This window comes from Pinus tabuliformis, chromosome 6 (assembly GCF_031772625.1).
Source record: "Pinus tabuliformis cultivar Carrire ecotype Pingquan chromosome 6, CPIR1, whole genome shotgun sequence".
NCBI lineage: Eukaryota > Viridiplantae > Streptophyta > Pinopsida > Pinales > Pinaceae > Pinus > Pinus tabuliformis.
This window is the reverse complement of record NC_142292.1, coordinates 577,500,729-577,519,892: the sequence shown is the minus strand read 5'-3', so window position 1 is coordinate 577,519,892 and position 19,164 is coordinate 577,500,729. Positions and strand designations below refer to the sequence as shown.

Here is a 19,164-nt window from a genome sequence, read left to right as displayed (position 1 = left end):
TGATTAACATTTCTTTTGTTCTCATCATGAGTTTCCTTTACTACCTTTTCACCATTAGTGACCCTTTCTTGTAGCAACTTCTTCAATTCATCCATCTTATCATCCATGCCATCAATTTTAGCGTCCATGCCATCAATTTTAGCGTCAAACTTAGCTTCCATGCCATCCATCTTAGCTTCCATTCCCTTTATCTTAGATTCCACGCCATTTACCTTAGATTCCACGCCACTTATCTTAGCTTCTGTTAGCTTTTGTGAGCGTGACATTTGTTGCACTTGTTCTTGTAATTTTGATATATCATGTAGCATTTCTTCCTCTTCTTCATGAGTCATGCTAGAGCTTTCAGGTTCCTTACTAGGTGTTTGCATTTTCTTTCCTCGGGGCATCAGTTACCGATAATAAAGTTTTACTATGCCCTTTGAATTCCGTTAAACCAAGCTTACACAAAAATTAAAAAAAAACTACACACCTTTTTTCACTTTATAGAAGCCTGATATTGAATCTGATGTACCTCTGTAATTTCAAATCCTCCAATTCTGAAATTGCTACCTGTAGTAGCCTTTTGCGTCCTCTTTCCAATGCCACAGGTCTGAGCCAAATTGGATTCTCCCAGGAATAGTTATGTGAAATCTCCCACCGTGACTTGCTTTTAGATTGGTTCAGTAGAGCGAACTTTTACGACGTGCCACGAGTCACTGTTTCAACCTTTGAATCTGAAACACACACAAAAGAAGCTACAGTCCGTCCTCTTTCTGTAACTTTTTACGAAATTTCAATCCGATCTTCAGAGAGAGAGTTATGACGATTTTCCCCAGGTCACCTGTTTTGAATGTAATTCAGGAGTCTGCAAAAAGACCAGCTTCCTCATATCATATCTCCGAAAATATCGCGAGAAAAGATCTGAAATTTGGACCCAAGGTTCAGCACCAATTCTTCTCAAATGGGTTTTTTTTTGCGACTTCTGAAACGTCCCAGAAAAAAAGTTATAGCGAAAATGCCACGATGACCTGTTTGGAGCAGCGAAACCCTAGAATCCAAAGCTCTGATACCAAATGTTATGAAACCAGTTCACAAAAAGATAGAAAAGAGAGATCCACGCCTTAGAATTCAGCCTCTTCAAGGGGGCAACCTCCGTTACATTACATAAATGAACAATTATTGGATGATACAAATGAAAATACCTCCTTTCTATATATAGGAGTCTAAGTGGTCCCAATACAATCAAAGCCTACATAACAATAATATTGTAGGGCATAACAATAACAATAGTGGGCTTCTATGTGGCACAATAGTAATAATATGGGCACTACATAGGTACATCAATATAAATAAGGGGTATAACTACAATAGTAATGGGGTAATCACTAGTATTATAGGGACCCAACATATTATATTCAAGGTTATAATTATAAATAATATATTAATTATTAAATGATTGCAAAAATACAAAAGTTATTGAGATTAAAAAAAACTAAGAGATTGTAAGTGCAAATATTCCCTAATATAAAATTAATTTATCTTTGTCTTTAATATAAATGCCTTATACTATAATTCAAAACAAAGATGTTATAAACGAATATTAATGATAGATTTAGTTTGGTTAATACATTTAAAGGTTATACATATATAAATAATATAACAAGTATTAAATAATTAAAAAAGACAAAAGTGTTAACGTAGAAAAAGGAAGAGTGAAGGGGATTATAATTCAAAATATTGCCTACATTACTTTGCAAGTCACTCCATCTTTATCAAAATGTTTCAATATAATAAGTACTTCTTCATAAACAAACCTTTACAAAGTGAGGATATATGTTGTATAGTTTTCGTTTGGAAACACTCCTCTTTAGAATTCTATACATTAGAAATAATAACATCCTTTTCTTGCTTGAAAACCCATAGCTATAATTCTAATTAATGCATAGAGGTTATAAAAGTGAATTCTAACTTTCAATTATGTATAAGGAGGTTGGTGCTTGAGGAGTGAGAATGCACAATAATATGGGAAATTTTAAAGTCGGATAATTTTGCCTATTATAAAGTTTGGGATAATCATAAAAATTATTTTAAAAAAAAATTCCTGTAATTTAACATGCATTGAAGTACTCATTAACATGTGAATGAGAAAAAAACAAAAACATTTCACGTGCATTGAAGAAAAAAACAAAATAAAACAAAAACAAAAAAATGTCAGAACAAATCTTAAATGATTGAATATTATTTACAGTTTTCTAATCGGCTAAGTCAAGAATCTTGAATATATATTAAATTAAAATAAGAAATTCAATTTAATATCTAAAATCTATATTATATTATATTTACTTAGCGAATAAGGTCAATACGAAAGTCAACTTTACCAGTAACGCAAAACACTCCTGATTTAAAAACAGTAGTAGTTATTCAAAATAACTGAGAGGGTGTTGTCCCGCACACTCCCCCAGCATAACTACATTGAAGCACTCTATGTTAGTTTTCTAGGAATAAACTAAACAGTTTAAAACCTTAAAAAGTTTATATTAGCCTATTTCTGCGGCTAGGTTAGCAGAGTCCTCTGAAGTTAGAAGTTTAAATCTAAGGTCATAAATAGTAATGGAATAAAGTCCTTTGAAGTTAAAGTTTAAATTTAAGGTCATAAATATTAATGGAATAGTATGCATTTTTTATACCAGTGATTGGAGACTCTTACAATGAATTATATTGTTAGAGTTTTTTTTAATAGCACTATGTAATATGTGTGATCTGTGTAGATTACACATATTATACAGTGTTATTTTGGCAATTTTTGACAATTCTCTATATTGTTAAGAGCATGTGTTTTTTCCTAAAAGTTTATAGGTTTAAAATCAGAGCCGGTAAAGTATGTATGTTTTTATGTTTTTATAGACGTAGAAGTCAAATCACTGCCACTAAGCCGGTCCCTTGTCCCACAAGCAAGGGGGTCTCATACACGAGTGTGGTGTATGGCTTGACACTGACCTTAAAATTGAATAATAATAATAATAATAACAATAATAATAATTTAGAGTAGAGTATGTATGCCTTTAGAGTAAAGTGTATGGCTTCACTCTAACCTTACAATTGAATAATAATAATAATAATAACACCAATAATAATAATTTAGAGTAGAGTATGTAACAAGGGGGTCTCATACACCAATGTGGTGTATGGCTTGTCTGTGACCTTAAAATTGAATAATAATAATAACAACAATAATAATAATTTAGAGTAGAGTATGCATGCTTTAGTAGACTTAGAAGTCAAGTCACTCAAGGGAAGGGAGGTGTGACCTTAAAATTGAATAATAATAATAACAACAATAATAATAATTTAGAGTAGAGTATGCATGCTTTAGTAGACTTAGAAGTCAAGTCACTCAAGGGAAGGGAGGTCAGTCCGTTGTCCCACAAACAAAGGGGTCTTGTGCACCAATATGGTGCTAATGTGGTGTATGGCTTGGCCCTAACCTTAAAATTGAATAATAATAATAATAACAATAATAATAATTTAGAGTAAAATATGTATGCCTTTTAAAACTTAAGAATCAAATGAATAGAAAGAGATGAATCCCTTATCTCACAAATAAAAAAATTTATACACCAATATAATATCCTCACTTTAAAATAAAATAAAATAATAATAATATGCAACCTCCTCTCTATCCCTATATATAACTTACAATGTTAGGTATAGAAACCGATGTGGTAAAGGTTTGCTTAAATTATATTTAAATCTTTACCATTGGAATTTTAATCCTAATCCTAGCGGAATTTTTAATTACAGGGTTGTCGGATATATAAGTTACAATGTTAGGTATAGAAACCGATGTGGTAAAGGTTTGCTTAAATCTTTACCATTGGAATTTTAATCCTAATCCTAGCGGAATTTTTAATTACAGGGTTGTCGGATATATAAGTTACAATGTTAGGTATAGAAACCGATGTGGTAAAGGTTTGCTTAAATTATATTTATATCTTTACCATTGGAATTTTAAACTAATCCTCGGGGAATTTAAGTACAGGGTTGTCGGATAATTGGCATGAATGGTTTAATAGCAATGTTTAAGAAATTAATCATAGTTTTATTTAACTATATAAAATAATATTTCAATAGGCTCACCATTACGTGTGTGAAGAATCTACGTTGGCAAGTTATGTGATTGCCAGTTGCCATAACATGTGTTTGCTATTATTTAATTAATCCTTGCGCATCATAGCTGTCCAATGTTACACATCATTGCCTCAACGGTAGCCGTTCACAGTACAGTGCAGAAAGCTATAAATATGAAGAATCCATCCCCAGCACTTCCTCACTGCTTTATGTAACAAATTTGGAGAAGATATCCACTGATCGAAAATGGCTCTCTTCAACATACATAGCTGCTTCTTACTTACTCTATTAGTCATAGCATTTTGCATTTTGAATGGTATTTCAGAAGCAGAAGCCGCCCCACCGGCGCTTCTGACAAAAAATTCAACCGATCCACCGTTTGGGAACTCGTAAGAATAACTCTCCAACTCTGAATACCATTCACTTATATATTTTCTTTGGTCGAGATTATTTTGACATGAACGGCTAGTACTTTTGCATGGGAAGCCTAATTGCATGCAATAAATTTATATAATGACTTGCACTTTCTATGAATCTGTGTAATAATTAAACTTTTGTTATTTTTCAGGCTTATTCGAACAGTGAATGCCTCTGGCGTCCAAATTTATGAATGTCAAAAGAATTCAACTTCAACTGTGCTCCAGTATACTTCTGTTGGGGCAATGGCCACGCTCTACTCTCCCAATGGTATTCGTGTAAATGGGAATTTTACATCAGTGGGTTATCATTATTTCCTGGCTGAACCTCTCGCTCAAGGCGGGAAGCCCACCTTTGCGTTCAGCATGGAGGCAGGAGAAGCCATCTCGGCTATCCCCGAATCAACTGTAACAGGTACGGCAACATTTTCTTTCTGTAACATGAAAATCCTCAGAAGCCGAACTGTAAAAGTTTGCTTATAATCTTTGAACTTGGATTATGATAATTACCGTTTATTGAGAAAATGCTAATAAATTAATTGGTTTGTTTTGACACAGGGACTGTACTCGCTAGGAAAATGACTATTACAGCAGATGTGCCTGATTTGCTACTTAAGGCCGTTTCGCACAGTGGGAACGGCAATGCGAGCTCGGTATCTTATGTACAACGAGGGCATGGCAAGGGCGGAGTTCCTCTATCTCCTCAGTGTAATGTGGTTGGAAACCAACTGCAAATTCCATATTCTGCACAATATCTATTCTGGCAGCAGGATCGATGCCTCCCCATGGGAATTCCTGCAGTAATAAGAGTTTCAAAGGATTTTAGTCCTCTTCTCAGCCTTTACTCGGAGGGAATCCAGTATTACAAATTCAATGGTTCTTCTTGGAATAATTTCAATGTATCAGCAGATCTATACAATTCTCCAGGCCAGGAGTTTGTGGGTCGGCACTACTTCCCTACAAAACCCGATCAAAATGGAGGACAACGCACGTGGGAACTGTTCATGCCTTTCAGTCAAGTGACTGCAAAGGTTGTGAGTTCAATTACAAAGCAATCTGATAGTATTGCCTGGAGTAAATTGAACGCTACCAGTCATGGTGGAAACAAGTAAGTGATTGAACCCAACTGCTTTCGCATTTTGATATCTTCCTAATTTTCCTATTTCTACTGCTGCGATGATGACACAATATTACTGTTGGTCTTGCAGAAATGGATTATTTCGAAACGTGAAATACGTGCAGAGAGTTTCTACTGTAGGAGGTCTTCCTCCTCAAATAACGTCCGGATCTGCCGTGGTAGGAGAGGAATACACGTCTCCCTATTCAGCAATCTATTGGTTTTATGTGTGATCACTCTTCTGATCCAATAAGGCAATGCCAGATTCAAATGTCAATGAACGTTTTGGTTCTCTGTTTGATCACTCTTCGGACCCAATAAGGCAACGCCAAACTCAGAAGCCAATGAATGTTTTAGAGTATAACTACTAGACTGTACTGAAGTATTTTCAATGTCGTTGAATGCTTTAATTTTTGTAATTAATTTGAAGTGACAATTTAATTTATTTGGCCGATACTTGGCCATGCTGTCTCTCAGGCCACCGAGTACTTTGCATCTGTCAACTCCCATTATAACTAAACTAATCACTTCGAAAAAAAACCATCCTAGAGACAGCAAATCATAATATTGATTAATGTTCATTGACATGGTTTAATCAAATTAAAAAATATTTTTTTATTAACTTTAAATTGTAATATGTACTTTTTAATATGAAAATTATATAAGGATAAAAAAATTGTATTTTTTTTTGGGTTTATTTTTATATTATAATAATTCAGTTTTTGAAAAGTTAAATATAATTTTATTTTCGCTAATAAATATTTTATATATAATAATTATAATTATATATCTATATATATATATATATAATTTTAATTTTAATTTTAATTTTAATGTTTCATTAATGGATGTTTATATGTTTTATATGTGATATAGAATAATCTATTTAACTCTGTGATGGTTATGATAATTAATGCATTGGGTAAGATGTTTGTGATGTTTTAGGTAATTGTAAATATTTAATTTTTGTAGTTAAATAAATTGGATATTATTATTTAAATTTATATATTTAATATTTTGATTAAGTTATACATAAATCAAATGTTTGGGTGATAACAAATTATATAATTTTCACATGTCCAGTGGTTAGGATAGGCAATTACCTATCCCTAACTACTTCCATGAATATTTATTCTCAAGGAAGGGATCAAGAGGGTATTGGTACCTAAGATGAGAAAAGAAGAAGAAAATGAGAGGTTTAGTCCAAAAGCTAAGTCCTGTTAAGACCAAATAGTTGTGACATGGTAAGACTGTTGATCTTCCAAGAAAATATCATGCATGTGAGTAACAACTCCGGGGGACTTTGGCTTGAAAGCGTGTCTGATGGTTAGGAGGAAATTTGGAAACCCACAGTTGCATTTGATTCCAACAATCAACAATATTTCTACAGGAATCAAATAAATACTTATATTTATTGGAAGTTCAATATACTGTTAAAGATAATACTTGTATTTTGTTTAAAGAAACAGATGTGCTATTTTATTAGAGTCCAAACGATTATCATTAGAAGAATTTAATTAACATGATAGATATCTAGCAGCCATTAGCAAACTACAATAAGATTTGTGATTAAAAGTAATAACTTTCATTCGGAAGAGTTCATCTCCTAGGGTTATAACATACAATATTTAAGAACAGGAACTAGAAAATAAGGGTTTTCTGAGCAAAAGAAAATTGCAGTTCTCTTATGGGAAAAAATAGTATTATTCATAAACTTTCCATATAGGAAAATAGTTGATGTGGGGTTTCAATACTTTATAATCTGTTAGCTATAAATGCAAGCGTGAACAATAAATCAAACTCTAAAGCCAAATCAGGGTTAATAAAACTGTACAATTGAAAAAAAAAACATTTTAAGGGATAACAGAACTATCAAGATATCCCATAAATTTGAAATTATTAGAAATTTCGGAAGACAAAAATCTACACTCAAAATAGGTATGGAGCTTATAGGTAAAATCTATCAAAATTTATATGCAGAAAATTATCACAGGAATATATATCAAACTACCTTCATGTTGGGATACGATTTAAAAACTACAAAATAATTTACAAAGAAAATTTGTACACCAACTCGGGTTGTAAGACCAGAATAATAACTTAGATTAACGGTCGCATCATGTTCAGTACATAGAAATACATTGCCACCAGGGCATCTATTTGTAGATTTCACGACACCTATGACTTAACTACGAATGAACAAAGAGCTAAGCTATAAGATGGCATGATAAGCTGATAAACCCATCAAGATTCTGAAGCTTTGCATTCCAAGAACTTTCAAGACAAGCATTCACTTTACCCAAAGGCCGGACGAAATATTGACACTGCAATGTGCAAAATGGCATAAGGAGGAAGGGTTTTGATTTCCAGCAATCATACCCTTGCCATATGCATCCGACGAAACCTATCCAAAAACCATGCCAACAAATTATCAAACCGAAAGACTGCAAACATAGTTGCAAAAACAATGTACAAGCTTGATCATGAAAGCCCAATACCTGAGCTGGAATGTTTTGATAGAGAAATCCCCTGGAGGTAGCAAGCCCCAGAACCATCTCCGTGGAACTAATCGCCCAACAAACATTCACGACGGAGCTACGACATAGCAGGATGGACTTCAGCAATAGAACATAGCAGTAGAAACGAACGAGTATGAATGTCGGATGCCATGAACCAGAACCAGAATACTCTACCAAACCAAAAGGGAAATGCCAAAATCGCCCAACAATGCGACTGCCAAAGGGTTTAAGGGAAACTCTCATCGTCGTCCGATGGAGTAGCTGCATGGTGAATCATCAATCGGGTGACGTCCCCGAGGAAGTGATTGTCAGCCGCGAAGCAACCGGAAGGGCCCAGAACCATGTTCCTGCCGACCCTTGGGTGAATCCAAGAGATAGCCATTAGACTATAGTCACATTACCTTAAAGGACAAAATCATTAACACCAGCATGTGTAAAAATCAAGTTGCAAATTATTATGTACTCATAGAGCATCCATTATTTATAATTGTAATACATGGATGTTTAATACATTGTAGATGTTTCAATTCGAATATATTTATTTCATTATTGTCTTTATTTCATTATTGTCTTTTTTTTAACTACTATAATTAATATAATAACTAGATATGTGACCATGTTTTAAGAGAATGTGTTTTCATTTTCAAAGTTTTTTGGTATCATAGAGATACAAATTCTTTAATCTACGTGGAGCTTTTGAGAGTTTATTTTTTCCAACCATGTTTATTTTTTTTATTATATGAAAAAATTATAATTTTATTCATAAAAATGAGTGAGAATTATATTCTTTAAATACATATGCTATGTGTATTCTTATATTAAAAGAAAAACCAAAATGAAAATCTAGGTGAAAGAGCTCATATAAATGTCGAGTTCCTCTCACATTGTTTATATACATGTTATACATTAATTTTAGTGCTAAAAGTTTTACAAAAAAAGACACAGGTCATGTGATTTAAGAAACAACATTCATCGGCTTCCAATAGAGTAACAACCACAAATACAAAATCACAAATAGAAATACCTATAACAATAATGAAGAGTAAATCCAGTAGACATAAAATGATGCACATATTAAGTTGCAACACACCCCTGAAAGCGATCCTTGTGTAGCTGGTGTTGAATCTCATAGATCTATGCATCGATGTGCTCTATAATATTCCACATGCCCTATTCCATATTGAGGCCTTCTTTAGAAATGCTATCTGTAGTTTTGTTTCCTTCCCTATAAATTTGTTTGCATGTGAAATAAGAGAAAGAGTCATAATCCCCATCATTTCCTCCAAAATAAAATAATATTCTACAAATATGTGATTTATTTAGGCAATTGATAGTAAGCATTGAAGTCCCCAAAAATATGGATGTATGTGAATCTTTGTCTAAGGAAAACAATAGTTTCTTTTTACAAGCTAAGTATTCATCCTCTTTGTTGGTCCCTCTTAGCAAACCATTTTTTTACTGAAAGTGTTATGCCTTCGAAAGGTATAGGTTGTCACATGTTTAAGGACGATCCATTGAAAAAAGCCCAAGGTCAAGTTTTACCAATTAGTTCAAGTTTGAGAACTCTAGGAGGGGAATTGCCTTTTTCTTGGGGAAAGTGGCTTAATATGGCAAGGAATTCCACAGTGATATGATCAAGGATCGACTGCTTATCCTAAAAAAATTGTTGTTACCGGCTAGCCAAACACCCAAAAAATAATTAATGGGAGGGATTTGATGACATGACTATTGTAGTTCAAGCACTAGGCTTTCCATACTTCTTCAAAGTTTGTACCTTCCCAAAGAATTGAATGACTAAAAATATTTCTACAAGTAGACCATACTTGTTGATAAAAGGGACATGCAGTAAATAAGTGTGGGATGGATTCATCATTGCTTTTACATAGAGAGAAGCATCCTCGTCTATTGATCAAGATTTTTTGTAAAGTATCCCAAGTTGGTGCCATTCTTGAAATTAGGCACCACATGAAGAATTTTTCTTTTGTTGGGCACTTTACATATCAGACCGCCTTCCTCCACCAGATTTTGTCAAGAGTCACTCATTCATCGTGAAGAAAGAGGTAACCTATCTTGGGGGTGTAGATTCTGAAAAGGGAAATGCTCCAAATGAGTTCATCATATTTGTCTGTCAATCTAATATGTCCAGCTAAGAGAGCTTGTAAATATGTCTACCATGTGCCACGTAAAACCTCCTCTATTCCTAGCTCCCTAATTGATGGCCATCCTAGACTCCAAATTGAGGAGGTTGTGGGATTTTAAACTTGAGACAACATGGTATAAGCTCTGTCGCTTAAAAAATTGATGAGCGGAAAGGGAAGTAGGCGGTTTTGACCATTGCCACGCCATAGGTCCAAGTCAATTCTGCCTTTGATCCCCTGCTAGTTCTTTAGGGCAACCGATTTCCAATGGTGTCAAAGGATTTGAGCACTACCCTCGAGGTGATTGATGAATTTATACTAGATTTGTCAATCATTTGAATCCAATATTCTAGAGAGCTAGGGGAAATGTATTTGTGTGTGACCACCTACATCGATAGGTTGTTTTAGGAAACCAACTTCCATTAACATTTGGTAGAAAGGGCTTTTAAAAATAGATGAATATTCAACCCTAAGATATTAAACGCTAAGTTTAATATATTAAAACCTAATATTATTATTACACACCCTATTATTATAAAATCTAATATTAATATATCAATATTATAAAACTCTAACATTATAAAACCTAATATTAAAAACCCTAAGATTAATGTTATACAGCCTAAGATTAATATATTAAACCTTAACATTAGAAACCCTAGGATTTATTAAGACCCTATATTATGATTGAAACATAATATTAATATTATAAATTTGAGAATTATAAACTTTAGGAATGATATTATAAAACCTAGGACTAATATTAAACCATCATTAATGTTGAGCATGCATTACCATGGTTTTTAAAAGAGCAAACCATTGTTTTTAAAAGAGCATTAGGGTTACAATGGTTTCCCAAATATGACCATTCTTGACCTTACTTGACCATGGTTGACCTAGGTTGCCAACTATTGAGCATGACTCACAATGATTGATGAATGTTGACCATGCTACATCAGTCAACTATGATTGACAATGGTTAACCGTAGTTTGATGCTTGTTAAACCTAACAATCCAATATAAGACTCCATGGTCAACCATGGCCATCCACTATGGTTCACTCTAGGTCACTTATAGATACATTATGATTCCCAAGGTGGGTATGGTTCACTATGGTAGTCATGTTGATTATTGTTGACTATGATGCCCATGTGAAATATAGTTGACCATGTCAACAATAGTTACCCATACTTAAGATGTGTTAATGTATAAATTAAGTTATAGTTTAGAATTTATAAAGGTGTATATTAATATGTTATTAATGTGTCATTAATTTTATATTAATCTTTTTAATGCAATTTAAATATTTTAGTAGTTTTATTCATTTTATATTAATAAATTTTTATATAAATGTTTATGAATTTTATATTAAATTTATATTAGGACTCCATGGTCAACCATGCCCATGCACTAGGATGTTTATGGTTGAACACGATGTCAACCATGTTGATGGTTGACAATGGTCATAGGGATTCACTCGGGAGCAATACCACACCACGTGCATTCATATTGGTGGATATATATTGAGAAAAAAATGACATAATATATTGAGCATATGATAGGGGGTATATGGTTTTTATATTGGCAGGTATAAAAAATGGAGCTCAAATTTAATGAAAAATATAAAGGAGTATAAAAAATGTTAATGAAAAATGGATACCTATAATATAGAGTGAAAGGAGGGTTTTTTAAATTGTGAAGGTGTATAGGGTTAGTATTGGTAGGGGGTTGAATAATGTGATTTTTAGAGTTATTTTCATATATGTAGTCAAATTAATGGTATTGTTTTGTATACCATGAGATATGTCAAAGTTTCATTTAGTGACACTCTTGTGACAATGGTTGACCATGGTGACCATAGACAACTAATGTCAACATTGTCCATCAATAAAATTCCCCACTCTAATATTTCCAAGAAGATATATATATATATATATATCTCTCTCTCTCTCTCTCTCTCTCTCTCTCTATATATATATATATATATATATATATATATCTTTTGACCATGAATACCATAGATAGAAAGGTTGAAAATGTTTGACTATGTCATTGTATTGAGTGCTATTGTATATGGTAAACATACGGTTAACTAAAATTAGTCACGGTCAATTATTTAAACATTAACTATAAAGGTTTGATTATGTTTAAATATGTGTTTCAACACCATAGTCATGTTGACTATAATGCCCATGTTTACCATAATTGACCATATCAACAATAATCATTCATAGTTAAACATATGTTCATCTTAAATTATTTATAATTAAAACATTATAAATATGTATGTTAATATCTTATTAGTATATCATTAATGTTATATTACACTCGTATCAATCTTTTATATATATATATATATATATATATATATATATATATATATATATATATATATATATATTAATATCATAATTAAATCTTAACAATATATTTAATATTAATTATTTATTAAATAAATATTGTATTAATAATAAACAATATTAAATTATTGTTTTAATTAATAAATTAATATATTAAATTCTATAAACTCTATATATTAAACCTTATACACCTTGTATTATTTATATATATATAGATACCCAATATTTTGAACCCTAATAGTATAAACTTCACTTAATACTAAAATATATTATAATGTCATAATTCTAATTTATAAATTAATATATAGTTAATACACTATTAAGTTATGAATTTTGAATTAAGGAACCATTGAATCATGAGTATTAAAGAGAATATGATATATTTTTTTCATTACATCAACTTTGTACACAATTATCATGATATTAATTTTTAAGATTAAAAATGGGGAAAAGCAGCAACAACAAATTTATATATGTATTATGTTTCTAAATTATAAAATTACTAAATTTTTAATGTATAAACTGATTTAATATTAAAAAACTTTAGAAAATTCACAACTTAAATTTAGAATTCTAATAAATTTTTATTAAATATATTAAACCAAAAAATATAATTAAAAATTCACGAATCGGATTTATACGACTATTTTCTGTGTATAAGCCTATTTAATATTAAATTTAATGGATCCCTACATTCGTTAACTATTGAAGCCTACCATCGAGATGCAAAACCTTTTATACATCATTATTGTTAGGGTACATCACTAGTTTAATTGTGTAAATGCCAATGGAAAAACTGCAAGCAATATTATTGAAGCCTACCATCGATATGCAAAACCTCTTATACAGCATTATTGTTAGGGTACATCACTAGTTTAATTATGTAAATGCAAATGGAAAAACTACAAGCAAGTGTAGAAAACCCTCTAGATGGTTGATGTTGTGACTAGAGTTGATTTTCATAATGTAATATAAATTTAACATTAATGTATTTATTAATTTTTATTTTTTTTGGTCAAAGCATTTTCTTCATGTTTATAGAGTCAAAAAGAAACTATTATGAAAATGTATATATGTCATGTTCTATTTGGACATTGGTAAGAAAAAGGAATTTGTAAGTAAAAACAAAAATGAAGTTTTGTTTCAGTCAAAGTCCACCAGACTAAAAAGTCAGCCCTTATCGGAACTAGTTGACCCAAGTCTCCAAGAACCACCTATTGAACCCTCTTGGACAACTATATATGAGAGGTAGTTTGACTCATTTGGAAGATCATCCAATCATGCAACAAGAAGCATATCTAAACCTAACAAAGAAGAAGAGAAGGATGAATTAAAGAAGAGAGAAAGTTAAGCAAAAAGAAAAGAATATTATTCCTTTTGTTGACTGGAAATTGTGATGCTACAACTTGCACCTATGAGGACATAAAACTATGAAAAGGACAAATTTTTATGTGCTATTGCAGGCCTGAAATTTCAAGGGTTGAAATTTCAAGACTGGAATTTTAGGAAGATGATGAGTTTGACCTATTTACTTTGACTTTAGACCTGACTTGGAAGAGTGTTGGAATTGGAGTTTTGGTGGCGGTTCTAGTTTTGGTCTTGGTCTTGGATATCTAGTTTTGATCTGATTCTATAAGAGAAGGATTGTTTGGATTTCCCCCTTATGGGGTTTTTGCCTTGGCTTGGAGGCTAATTTTGGGGTCTTTTATCTCTTTGTTTTTATGTTTAATTGGACATTTGAATAATTTCTAGATGAAGAATACATAACAAATAATAAAAGGATATCTAATATTCATAAGTAATTATCAAGAAGAGGAATGAAGCTTTAAACTACTTTAAAGTTGGTTTCTCAACATGGTATCAAAGCTAGTAGATCTGGATTCTTTTGTGATTAGAGTAAAAGTTTCAAGTTATGTGGAAGATCTGAAATAGTCTTCTCCAAGTCTGAATCTTAGGCTACTTTAAGAGGTATGAAATATATACCATAGTCTGAATTTATTTCCATTTAAAATTTTCTTTGTGGCTTGAAGGTGATTAGTAAACTAAGACAAAGAGGATTCTAGGTCGAGACATAAAGGAGAAAATAAAGGTTATTATTATGATGATATGAGAATGTTTTATGGTGAAAATATGAGACCAAGATGAAGACATGCCCAAAAATATTCTCTAATATCCTAATGTAGATGATGCTAAACCTTTGGAAGTCTATTCCATGCCAAATTTAAAACTTGTATCTTTGAGATATATATGTATGTAAAGAATTATACTCACGAAAGAAATCTAAGGTCTGAATTATCCCGTCACAAAAGATATCTGAACTTGTGTTGAAGAGACCTATGATCCAAATCATATAGAAAAGAATATATTCGCTTAAGAGAATACTATAATTGAAGCTCATCAACATTAAAGCTCATTAACATACATACAACTGAGGCTACATGCTCAAGAAAATTTGGGAGGAAAATAAAAAAGGTATGGGGCATAAAAAAGGTAAAATATGAAGCTATATCTCTGTGGAATCTTTGAGGCACAAAATAGTACGAGGTATAATCTCTAATACATGTAAAAAGTGCTTTTTTGGGGCATGGCAATTTATAAAGCATGGAAACAATGTATCTCCTTATAAGAAGAATTGTGATGCTAGGAATCTGAAGGAATATAAATTTTGTGGAAGCAAAACAAATATCAAACCTCATCTCTATGATAAAATATCTAAATGATAGTCAAATCTATGGAAAGATAACTAGTAATAAGTTGGAAGATTGTGTCTCTAAAACAAATATCACTTGTTTGTGTGGAAGACTATATGCATGGCTCACACAATGACATGTGCAAAGGACTAAAGCCCACTATGATCTGAAGTTGACCTTGTTACAAATCATTGTGAAGGAAAAACCTATGACATTTTGTTTTTGGCTCACTAGAAAGTCACCTTGCTGGATCAAAATTCTGTAAAAGGAACAAAAAATATGAAGCTCATCTCTATGGTAACCGAATTGAACTAATACAATACTACAGTGTTACAACATGAAGAAAATCCCAACATTCATAAAAGTCTTATAATCTCAATCTTTGTAGCATTACGTGAATATTTCTTGAAGAAACTCGAAGAATTATGTTAAAGTGAACCAAATCTCTGCAACATCTCTTTTGTAGGATGAAAGTTTTCAAGATTCGTCACAATGTCATAAGGATTATAATTTGTATCCTAGTTTGAAGATGAAATGTCTAATGAAGAAGACGATAGTTGAAGAAAAATGAAAAAAAACACCTCTACTACAAGGAACCCAATCTCTAATGAAAGAGGACTTTAACTCTACGTTTGTGACTGATCTCGATAATAACTGAAGGTTTGAATGGGTAAGGTTGAGAAGGTACATCCAACTTCTATTTATTTAAAAGTTCTCTTGTGATGTCAATGATAACTCTGCTAGATTATGAAAAATCTAGGGAATACCATGTAGAGATAGATAAACAATCTATTTCTCTCTTGAAAGTTAGTAATGTATTATAAAAAGGGTTTATATAGGTATATATTAAAGATCATATATATGTTACCAGTTAAATTATTTCCTTGAATATAAATACTAGGTTTCTCAAAATTAGTGAATTCCATCTCAAGTATAAAAGGTTTGTCAATAAAAAATTTAGGATTTGAAACTAACATTATTATATTTGTAGAATATGCAATTTTAAAGTATTGTAGGATATTGAACCATCTAGAGTTGGAAACCCTCGAAAAGTTCTGAATTAGAAAAACCATAGGGACAAGCCCTAAGATTAATCATATATACTGATAAAAGAAACTCTAGTTTTTGGAAAAGACAAAATTGACATCATTAGGTTAACACAATAAGTCCAATCTTAAGAGGGAGTTGACCTTCCTTAAAAAGATAATTACTCTACATCTTTCTTTGATTACTATTGTTATTTTGTTTATGCAATTTGATTGTGTTCTTTCATATTCTATTGGGTTATGTTATATTCTTTCCACGACTAACCCACGTAGTTAACCAAGCAGTTAGAGCCCCCCCTTTGTTGCGCCAATTGCGCAATGGGGGGTCACAAGGGGGGTTTGAGGGGAGTAGGTAGCCCCCGTCTACAAGGTGTAGGATAGAGCATCGGGAATTTTTTTTGGACCCTATATTAGGTTGGTCAGACCTACCTATGGTTTTGTGCATGGTTTTCACACATGGTTTTGGATGCGATGGTTTTCGGTCCATGGCATTGGATGCTTCGGCATGTATAAAGATGTACTATAACATTGAAAGGAACATAATGAAAAGTCAAGCTGGTAGTCCTAGTTTTGGGATCCAAGGGAAAATCTCTGTGTATATGTGTTTTTATGTGTTATTCTCTCGCATTGTTTATTTTCTGTGTTTTAGAATTCGTATGCAGGTGATTTCTGTACAGGGTTAAAACCTACATTTGGTATCATAGTTGTTTTGGCTTCAAGGGGATGCCTTTGTTGCTGAGGGGTTTTGCTCGGGACTGTGGTAGACCCTGTTTAGTGGGAGATCTGCGGGATCAATTCTAGTGGTGAAAGAAGATGGCGAGTAGTGGAAAGATAGAGGTCGAGAAATTTAATCATGAGAGTTTTGAGTTGTGGAAACTCAAGATGGAGGATCTGTTGGTGGATAAAGATCAGTGGATCACGGTAGATCTAGGTACTAAACCAACTGGAGTGTCTAATGAAGAATGGAAGAATTTAGATCAGAAGGCAAAGAGCACAATATGATTGTATTTCTCAGATTCAGTATTGCTGAATGTATCAAGGGAAGCTACGACCAAGGCTTTGTGGGACAAGTTAGGGACTTTGTAACAATCTAAGTCTCCGGTTAATAAATTGTTCCTACGGAAAACGTTGTATAACCTGAGGATGAAAGATGGAGACTCGATGATAGAGCATTTGAATGCATTTAACAATGTGGTAAGTCAGTTCTTGTATGTCGATATTAAAATTTCAGATGAAGATAAGTGCCTTAGTTTGTTTTGTTCTCTACCAGATTTATGGGATATTTGGTTATTGCAATAGGTAGCAATGCAACTGCCTTGTAGTTTGATGAAATAGTCTCATCCTTGCCGATGAAAGAGATGAGATGTAAAAATATGGAGAGCCAAAATGGAGATGCATTGTTTGTACGAGGATGGTCCCAGAACGTAAAAAAAAAAAAGTCATCGAGTGGGAGATCTAAATCTAGAGAGAGATCTAAATCCCCAAGAAAACCTGTAAAGGTGGTGTGCTAGAAATGCGGAAAGGAAGGGCACTACAAAAGGGACTATAAATCTAAAGCTCCTGACAAAGGAAAGGGATCTGATGATGCTCCTTCTAGAGAGGCAAAAACCACCTCAGATGAAGGAGGGGATGTGTACTTGGCTTCTTCAAGTACACATGTAGATCATGAGGCATGGTTGATTGACTCAGGTGCATCCTTTCAGTTCACTCCACATAGAGAGTAGTTCTGTGAGTATGAGAAATATGATGGTGGTGATGCCTTCTTAGAGGATGATAGGAAGGCTAGAATCATTGGTCGCAGAAAAGTAAAGTGGAAGTTGCAAGGTGGAAGGGTTAGAAAACTTCTTAATGTTCTGCATATTCCTGCATTGGCCAGAAATCTAATTTTTTTAAGCAAGTTTGATGATGCAGGTGTAAAAATAGTGTTCAAGAAGGATACCTGCAAGATGGTTCGGGGAGCACTGGTATTCAAGCAGGGAGTACGGACTGGAACTTTGTGCAATATGCAAGGTAGCATTTTTGTTGATGGGTGCAACAGTTATGTGGTTCCTAAAAGTGGAGCAGAAAATCTAGTGGTCTCTGGAGAGAAGACAATGTTGTGGCATCAAAGGCTTGGAAATATTGGAGAGAAGGGCCTTCAAATACTTCATGGTAAAGGTATGGTAGAAGTTATGAGTAATAGCTCTCTGGATTTTGATTTTTGTGAAAAATGTGTATATGGGAAGTAGAATTGGGTAAGTTTCCTCTCTGGTGGTAAGAGGGTGAAAAAAATATTAGAGCTTGTGCACAGTGATGTATTTGGACCTGTGAAGGTTCCATCACTGGGTAAGTCTGTGTACTATGTATCATTTGTAGATGACTTCTCAAGGAATACATGGATATATTTCCTTAAGAAGAAATCTCAAGTCTTTGACAAGTTTAAAGAATTTAAGGCTCTGGTGGAAAACCAAACAAAGAAGAAGATAAAGGTGTTGAGGATAGATAATGGTGGAGAGTCTTACAATAAAGAATTTGAAGAATTCAGTAAGAAGTGTGGTATAGCACAGCAGAAGACTACTCCATACACACCTGAACAAAATGGAGTTGTAGAAAGAATGAACAAGACGTTGATGGAAAGGGTAAGAAGCATGCTCAGTGGTGTTGGGTTAGGACAAGAATTCTCAATAGAGGTGGTGGAGATAGCACATTACCTGGTCAACAGATCACCTTCATCAATGTTGGAGGATAATACTCCACAAGAGGTATGGACTGGTAAGAAACCCTCTTTTTCA

General features: G+C 32.9%; 1 protein-coding gene across 1 annotated transcript; it reads left to right on the top strand.

Annotated features, from left to right (window-relative positions):
* Window positions 1–4,328: 4,328 nt before the first annotated feature.
* Window positions 4,329–5,873, top strand: LOC149259841 (uncharacterized). Its single transcript, XM_089455378.1, has 4 exons — window positions 4,329–4,496; window positions 4,676–4,938; window positions 5,082–5,631; window positions 5,732–5,873. The coding sequence occupies exons 1-4, from the start codon at window positions 4,354–4,356 to the stop codon at window positions 5,871–5,873; spliced, it is 1,098 nt and encodes a 365-aa protein (XP_089311504.1). The 5' UTR covers window positions 4,329–4,353.
* Window positions 5,874–19,164: the final 13,291 nt, after the last annotated feature.